Source organism: Octodon degus, unplaced genomic scaffold, assembly GCF_000260255.1.
Source record: "Octodon degus isolate 3935 unplaced genomic scaffold, OctDeg1.0 scaffold00365, whole genome shotgun sequence".
NCBI lineage: Eukaryota > Metazoa > Chordata > Mammalia > Rodentia > Octodontidae > Octodon > Octodon degus.
In genome coordinates, this window is record NW_004524941.1 from 870,588 (window position 1) to 880,246 (window position 9,659).

Sequence of the window (9,659 nt, forward strand, 5' to 3'; positions counted from 1 at the left end):
CTTGTGGAATTCTTGCACAGTCTTAATAAATTATCTTCAAAATGAATATTGTGTTTTTACCACTTTATCAGATTTCAGTTCTTATATTTCTGCCAATAAGATGGTAAACAAAGAGAACATTAAAAAATAACGTATATTCTCAAACAGGTAAGAAATTTCATTTGGACATATATCTTAGAAGTATGACAATTTACACTATGTTAGATTTTGTGTCCCTTCATAAGAAATGTCATTCTCTACAATCCCAGAGTTTATTGTGATTCACATCAACTTTATTTTCATAGAAATTATAGGAATTATGAGGTACTTAATTCCTTTACAGTGGATCTTCCTTTGCACACATTCTGACAGGTACTGTTGATTTCATGACCATATCTGTGAAGGTAACTTTCTGTGGTACCCTAAAACCTTGGCACATAGTATTAAATAACGTTTTCAAGAAAATCCTTCTCTTTGTACACTAAGTAGTAATATAATGGGATGTGAAATAAGGTGTGGCTTTGACTCTGCATGCAAGTCAAGAAAATGTTAAATTTGACAACAAATGTTGCTGTGGACTCACAAGGATGCTGTTGTACAACTTTCTTTATGTAATCTGAAATACAAACAAACAACTTCAGTGGTTCCTGTAATATTTCTCATTTCATCTTAATCTTGTTGCCTGCACTTATGCATTGCCTTTTAAACAAGTCTATAGCATTTCATTTTTTGTAACTTGAATTTTTATCTTAAATTGTATGGGCATCAGATCCCACTTAATGAAATGCCATCTAAAGTACTTCTCGAACTTTGTATAATTGGTACCAGAAACGGCACCAGTGACATCAATAGACCCACCCATCATTAATTCTGGACCACCGAATAAATGCTTCTGATATTTTCTTTCAAATATGTTGAATTTCCTTCCCACACAACTCAATAGAAATTATAATTTAATTGTATGAGTCGAGATTGTACACGTATGAATACGTTTGTCTAGATTACAATCACGTGTTACAAATACCTTCTAATGTTTCCCAATTCTACCATACTACATCTCTGAAATCTCATCCATTGACACCATCTTCGTGGATTATTTCAAAGGCAGAAATCTAATGATCTCCTATTTCAATTTTTTCTGTCTCTCCAGTGTTTTCATTAGACATGGCTGACTCTATGATCTGGTTCTAAATTACTCAACTTGCAAAATCAGCATCATAATAAGCTTTCAGTTCTTGACATTTGGTCTTCACATTTTTTACAACTCTTTAGTTGTTACAGGTCTCACTACGGAGCTTGGATTCACAGTGATCCTCTGGGTTTCAGCCTCCACAGAGCTGGAATTACAGGCATGAACCACTTCACCCTGACTCTATGGTCAGCACACCCTGCCCTTGGCATGGGGCTGCAAAGGCATGTGGTATCAGGGTTCAAATCAAAATATTCTCTCAAGCTTTCACAGAGAGCACATTGGCCAAGCAATGGCCGTGACTCATCCACGTGGCTGACACTGATAAAGGTTCTACAATCTGAAGTACAGGATCTCAGGATAAATCCTGAGGGGATTTCACTGACCTTATCAGACCCAAAAGCTACAACTCTTGTTGCACAGGTCCTGCTTTACCTTGGTCTTAACCATCCAGTAGAGAAATATAAAAACGAAATATGAGAAGTAAAGCCATGTTGTTATGTTGAGGTGTGGGGGACTCATGTCAACAATTTCTGACATTGCCAGTTAAACAGAAGACCCAATACTATTATGGGCTACTGGACTCTTTTAGAATATTTTGCTGAGTTTACACACCTATAATATTCAAATAATGGAACTTAATAAAAAAAGGGTATAAAGATGAATGTCCATTTTGTATCTTTGTATTCAAAGTGGATAGAATAGATATATAGTTACATTCTCTTAATGAATAGAATGATTTGTTCTAATGGTGCTTGTAAATAGGAAATCAAGTCTGCATCTTGTATAGCAATTAACCACTGAGAAGAATGTATGCAGTGTGTTAATTATTGAAACTGTCCTACCAAATTGATTTGAAACTGTCTCATTGCTATTTGTTTATCAATAAAATTATGGCAAAAATAAAATAAAATATATATGCATACTTTTCCTATTTAAAAAAAAAAGATCCCTGTGCCTACCTACGCTTGCCTAAGGAAGGACTTTAGTCAGCTTAGCTATCTAGCTGACACCTGTACTTATCATTTTAACAACAGTTCTATTTTGGTTCTTATTGTTCATCACTTGGCCTGTTCCTGCACTTGCTCATTTGTCATTACTAGCAATTTAAATGGGACAGAATATAATCAAAAAGAAAGTTCTCTTAGTATTTCAGTACTTCCCTTTAAAGTTATAATTCACACAAATTTTATTACTTAATTGTACTCTATCTTTTCAAATAGTGTATAAGATTTTAACGGGGTCCTGTGTTTATGTTTTTCTCTTACTTAACATTTACGGTAGAATACACTAGTTAGCTTATATATTTTGAATAACAATAGAATAAAAATGTGTACAATAAAAGGCCAGCCAGATAATTTGGTGAAATTAAAGGCCTACAGAGGAAGATGCAGGACATTGAGACTGGGAATGGTGGCAAGCCCATTTAATTCCAGTGCTTGGGAGACTGAAAACAAGATGATCACTATGAGTGTGATCTCTGCATGAGACCCTATAGAATGTGCACTAAATACATAAAATTAAAAATTAATGTGAATAATGAGGACCATATTTTAATGGACAACATTCTGGATACCTCTGGTGCATTCTGTGTTCTTTTTCTGATGAGAATGAAATGCATCTACTAGAGATGAAATCAAATTATATTATTTTAAACAAAGTCTTTCAATACAATCATTGAATTTGATATTTTTTCCAGGCTTGTGTGAACCAGTGGATTTCCTATTGTACCCTCTGAATTTCTCATAGTAGAGGTATGTGATACCAAACCCAACTAAAATATAAGTTGCTAATTGGCAAAGAACTGTTACCCTTTCCTCATGTCTTTCTCACTGTGAGTCATGACTTTGAAGGAATAGAGCAGAATATTCTCACTGAAAATTAAAACACAAATTAAGGCAAGAATATATTTACCTTAGGCAGAGGTTTGGGAGGTTTGCAATGGAGTCCCCCAACAAACTCAAAATTTGGTAAGGTTGGACGTGGAAATTCCAAATCCCAATAGCTTCGAATAAGCCACATGTCTGCCTTTTGCATTGTCTCATATAGTGTTGTTGGTTTTCCTTTATTTCAAAGGAGAAAATAGAAAAAGTTAGGCAATTTTCATTGACAAATATAGGTTATATAGAAATAATAAATATTTTCTATTTTATGTGTAGGTCAAATGTGTCTGAGAGAAAGAGATTCAAAAGACACTATATCTATAATATTATCTCACTATATTTTCTATGAGAAGCAGACATTAAAAACATATTATATGATAGAGCAAGTATTCCTTGCTCTAATCAAACATAAGCAAATGTTCTAGCTTGAGAGTCAGGTGAGCCTACTATAACCATGGAAAAATTCTTTCAGGAATTCCGTAGTTTCTACCATTAAACAAGTTAAGAACTGATCCAAGTGACCCATGACTTCTATAAGATTGTGGTTGAAATACTTGCACTTCCCATTGCTTTTGGTTCATTTATGAGTACAAAAGTTTGTGTTAGTAATTTACAAGCAATTTTTTGCAACATTTGGTCAATTTTCAGAAATTAATGAAATACAGATTCGTGCTTATACTTCACTGTGAGCCTTTCTTTTCTGAAGAGAAAAGCATGATAAAATAATATATATAATTCCTACATTTCCAAAGATATTAAATCTCTAAAATGGATGATGAATACTGACTTTTCATAGCATGTGTAATCATGAAAAAAATGTAATAATATTTAAGTCTGTGATAAAACATCCTATTTTACAGGAGTGAAGGTGTCTTTTACACAACTAAAATTCCTTATTCGTTTTAGGCAAGGAAACTGATGTGCTCAGGAAAATAATAATTCCCTCAATGCTTAAATATTTTGCTACAAACATGTAACACTTTTATCTCCTAGTCTTCATTCATAAATATGTTAGGAAAGTGCCTAATGACTCTTATTTCAAATGAAAAGAATACAAAATTGATATGAAGTTGAAAGTCTTAAATCTGAAAGCATCATGTTAGAATTATGTGACATCCCAGAATTGTCTATACAAGTAGAGAGCCTCTGATTGCTATTTGACCTTGTAATGTACATATTTCTACTATGTCTGTGAGATTCACAGATAATTCCAATTTTTACATTATCTCTTTCCTATAAAATACAAATCCCTCTTCTTGTACTTTCATCCAAACTTATTTGCAAGAGCTCAATATTGTAAAGATCTCCCTCTGCTGATTAAAATATAACTTACCTAAAATTTCACTGTACATCTTGTTCCAATTTTTCTCATTAAATGTTTCAAACCAAAAGTCAAAATAAAGCATGCAGATCATGTTTTTCACCCTTTCTATGAAAGTCATTTGACCACTTAAGCCTGACAACATAACAGGCACATAAGAAGGAGGAAGTGGAAGCCCTCCTGCCACTTTTTCCACTTGGAATCCAGGGGTGAAGCGAAGACTGTACACGAAGGGTAGTTTCAAAAGCTCAGCCACCAGCTCACCACAGGGAGCAACAGGATCCGCGAGAAGGACATCAAATTTTGATTCTTGTAGTTTTGACATAAGCCTCTTATTGGAAATTGCTTCTTTACAAATAATCTCCCAAACACTTGAATATACCACAAGAGCATTCTCTATCTCTGGAGAGTATGCCAAACATGTGTTTATTGGTCCCATTTTCATCCTCACACTGATAAATTCATTATAAATTATTTTCAGTTGTTCTGTATTGATAGATGTAGTAAATGTTTCAAATTTAATATCAGATGGTACACTACCATCAACAAAAATGAAACTTGAAGGTATCAGAACTGTCACCTCATGTCCTCTCTGGATGAGTTCTTCTAATATGTTCTTCATAACCAACCAAGGGCTGTATTCCATGGGCCATACCAGAACCTTTCCACAGCTACCAGAGTGGAAATAACTGCAAAATTGTAGCAGCAACAGAGTTGAGATCCACTTCATGGACATTTTTGTAAAATGCTCTATTTCCTTTCAAATTGTATAACTTTCTGCAGTTACTCCAGTCTACTTACATGGAAAATTTACCCAAGAAGTTAAAAGATAACTCAGACTGGTCAAAGTAAATACATCAAACTGGCCGAGCATGAGGATTGTTGGCAGACAGAAAATGCAAATGTGAATTATGTTGTGCTTTTATGAAAGCATTTAATTCCTCTTATGATAGTCCAGATATCTGACACATACTGATCTTTGGGTCACTAGTTTGGACCCAAAGATCAGTATGTGTCAGATATCTGGACTATATAACCAATGTAAATTTCATATGAAAACAGTGACAAATTCAGGGTGACTATACCTGCTGTGTTGTGACATGGATCTAGTGATACGCTACTTAACTAGTGAAATGCAATTATTGGAAGTCATGATTCAAAAGAAAAGGGGGGATGGGGATTACAAAATAGCTCACTGGACAAAGTGCCTGCTTAGGCAAGCACTGTGACAGAGATTCAATACCCAGCACTGCATGTCAAACTGGTCCTGCCCCACGGGCATGCTCAGCCTGAATCCAGGCATCGTGGTGCAAGGTTGAAATCCCCCTGCTGGCAAGGCAGAAAACTGAAGGATAAATTTTGCTGCATATATTTTGTAAGAATTGTGATGAAATATAACACAGATATATAAAATTATGTAAAGTATTTTCACATGTCAGTTACTGTTTTGTAATACAGTTACAGGAACATACACTAAAAGTCTCAGGTTTAAGTCATCTTGATACTCTGATAACATATTTTTGCGTACTCTCTCTTTAGCAAAAAAAGAAAACAAGGAAAAACAGCAATGATTACCCTAATGCTTTTAAGGAAGAGTGCTAAAGTAAAGGGAAGATGTGGCAGGATATGAAGAGCACAGATATTCACAATGGCCACAAAACGAACAATACTACACATACAACCTTTCTCGACCTGTAGTGATTCAGACCAGAAAATGACTTTGTAAGAGGAACAGAATTAAAAATTCTTATGAATTCCTAGTCAAGCTACAGACACATGAGATGTTTGCTGCTGGAACATCTGTGAGCTGAGGTGAATTTGATGACCTACCCATGTATCTCAGTATTGCATTCCCATAAACAAAGAACTTTCACTGTCTCATGCTCTACTACCTACACTCAGCTTACAGGGAACTTTACCATCTGCACATTTTGAAGGTTATATGCAGTAATTTGCAAGCTTTCTAATTTATCATTTTGCTAATCTTTGAAACCAAATCTACTGTTTCTGTGGAATTCCTGGTAGCTCTGGAAGCTCTAGCCTGTGTGGCTCAGCATCCAAAACAAAAAATGAGTAACTAATCTTTATTCCTGCTGCTTTTCACATTCTTGGTATTTTCCTATCATCTATGCTGGACCTTGCCACATAAATGTCTTACTACTCTGAGTACTTTGGCTCAAGAAAGCTTTTAGAAATAGAAAGGCAGCAGCATTTAGAGATCAAAGACAATTCCTATTGAATGGGACACACATAGGAATGATCATTCACCTTCATCACCAAAGAAGAACTGTGATGTTTCTTCTTTAATTGACATTTCTTCTATATTCTTATGCCATTGATTCACCAGTTTTATATTTTCCACAAATATCCCCCATACAAACACCAAGCCATACATACCTCTCTTTCTCTTCAGGGTATCCACTTATTTTCTTCAAGTGTGTACTTTTAAAGTTATACATAAAATATAATTTTATTTATTAATGATAATTATTTTGTTAGTATGATGGGAGCCTTGACCCTCCTCTTTCTCCCAGGCATGGGACAAGACATGTATTCCCCATTTCCACTTCATAGACATCCTTGAATCTGCCCTGGAGAGTTATCTTAAGTCTAATGCTTCAAATCATTTAACTAAACTAAGCATGGTGGTGCATGTCTGTAATCCTTGTACTTGGGTGGCTAAAAGAGGTGCATGACTTGTGAATTTGATGCCAACCTGGAGTAAACAGTGTGTTCAAGATCAACCTGAACTATATGCTGTTAGTCTATATCTAAAATAGATGCAAGAAAAGAAATTGCAAAAGCTCCATAAATCCATGGAAATTAAACAGCATACCAATAAATAATCTATGGATCATAGATGAAGTTAAAAAAATAACAGTAATTAAAAATGAAAGCTCAAGTGCCAGACAAATAACTCAGCAGATTAAAACTCCTGCAAAAAATGTGCAGCGGCAGGGGGTTTGATCTCCAGGCCTGCCATGCTGGCCCCACCCCAGGAACCACTGAGAAAGCCTCTTGAGAGGCTGAGAACAGGTGGATCTCTATGATTTGATCTAGTAATGAGACCCTGAATAACCTATAGACCCTTCCTTAAATACAAAAAAATGAAAAGAAAACAAATGAAGACTAAAAGAAAATTCAGATGTAACTTAACAAAACTCATGGGGTGCAATGAAAAAAATAAATTTATAACAAGAAAATCTCTCATTAGAAAACAGAACAAGCAAAGCACACAGTATTATACTATATCTTAGTATATATACTAACATACTATACAAAGACTAATTAAAGCCCAAAGAAGAAAGAAACTATAAAGATCAGAAAAGAAGTTAATCAGTACAGATTAAGAAGTCAATAGAAAGAATGAGTCAAATTGAAAAACTAAATAAAATTCATAAACACCTGGAAACTCTTATTGAAAAAATTATTCAAATCCATGCAATCAGAAATGAAATCAATACCTACACCAAAAATCTTACAGTCATGAAAGAGGTATTTTCCATCAGTCTTTGATACATTAAACTGTAAATCACTACAGAATATGAAAAAATAAGTCAAAAAATATAAAACAGAAATAAACAATAACAATTTTTTACATGGAAAATTAGAAATCTAACCATATATAATGCTGTAGTGGGCCAGTCCTATGATATTTTTTTCTTTACTCTTGTCATTTATTACCTTTTTTTCCTTTTTTTTTCTAAACAAAAATTAACTTGAGACAAGGTATAGTGGTAATTGATATAATATTATAAGCACTTATGTCTAAGTTGCTTGATATTCAGGCAGATACTGATGTTAAGCTCAACAGTATACGTTTTAGGGTAATAATGTCATTAAGATTCTCTTTGGAGTGTTAACAACTTTTCAGGTCAAAAATTAGGGAAAAGAAAGAGCTAAAAGATAGTCATCATTGAGGCCCTAGCCCTTCAAGGTCAGTAAGGACTCAGGACATATAAAAACCTGTAATGTAACATCCTGTAAATTAGTTGTGCCCCAAATTTTCTGATCAAGGTGATAATGGGGCCACAGAGGAAAGTGATCAATAATGTGGACTTTGCCTAAGGAAAGTCGCATGGAAAGAAAACTTTCTCTCAGGCTTTCACAGAGAGCAAATTGGTCAAACAATGGCTATTACTCATTCACATGGCTGACACTGACAAAAAATCCACAAACTTCTCTACAGCATTTCAGGATAAATCCTGAGAGGATTTGACTGATCTTTTCAGATACAGAAGTTACATTTTTTGTTATATAGGTCTTGCTTTTTCTTGATCTTAGATATCCAGCAGAAAAGTATAAAAATTGGACATAAAAAGTAAACCCATATTAATATTCTGAGCTGTAAATGGCTCAAGTCAACAATTTCTGACATTGGTAGTCCTGTGGATAACCCACTACTATTATGAACTACTGAACTACATTGGATTACTTTGCTGAATTCATACACCTACAATATATGCATGGCAATGGAATATCCATCTCTGACAAAAGTAAACCAAAAAAGGGGATATAACACAAAATAGTTAGCACAGAAAGAAATCTCCTTTCTCTTAGTTCGATGAGAAGAAAGGTTTGGACTAATAGTGTTTAGAGAATATATCATGTATGCATCTTCTACTCTGAATTACTATGAAGACAACTATATGCAATGTTTTAAATATTGTGACTGTCCTAGTAACCTGTTTTGAAACTGTCTCATTCCTATTTCTTTCGCTATAAAATTGATGAAAAAATCTTGCTTTCACATGATGTAAAAAACAAGAAAGGAACATATACTTAAGTATATTTGATTCACTAAAACTAAAAAAAGAGGATTAAAAAATTGTCAATATCAGGCCATGAAGTTGAAAATGTAATAAAGATCCTACCAACAAAGAAAGTGGCCAAGTCTTCATGGATTTACAGCTGAATTCTACATGAAATTTCAAGCAGTTTTAATTTCAATTACTCTTAAAATATATAAATAATTTCAATAAAAGTTATCTATAAAAATCTAATAGCCAACCTTACACTAAATGAACAAAAAATAATTGCCTTCATTTTAAAATCAGGCACAAGACATGGATGTACACTAGAACCACTCCAATTCAGTACAGTTCTCAAAACATTAGTCAGAGCAATTATATGAGAGAGAGAAATGATAGTAATAATGACTGAAAAGAAAAAGTGAGGGGCTGGGGAGATGACTTGGTGGAATAAGCGCTTCCCTGGCAAGCTTAAAGGCCTGAGTTCAATTCCCAGTTCTGCCCTAAAAGAGAGAGAGAGAGAGAGAGAGAGAGAG

The 9,659-nt window shown here is 34.3% G+C and overlaps 1 protein-coding gene across 1 annotated transcript in view; it reads right to left on the reverse strand.

The window, feature by feature from the left end:
- The window catches only part of LOC101589014 (UDP-glucuronosyltransferase 2B17-like), an 11,459-nt gene extending 6,291 nt beyond the window's left edge, over window positions 1-5,168 (reverse strand). The window contains exons 1-2 of the mRNA XM_004648220.2: window positions 4,385-5,168; window positions 3,083-3,231 (exon numbers count right to left, since the gene is read on the reverse strand). Coding sequence (XP_004648277.1) covers window positions 3,083-3,231; window positions 4,385-5,108 — 873 coding nt within the window. The 5' untranslated portion in view covers window positions 5,109-5,168. The remainder of the gene's footprint in view (window positions 1-3,082; window positions 3,232-4,384) is intronic.
- Between the last annotated feature and the right edge of the window lie 4,491 nt (window positions 5,169-9,659).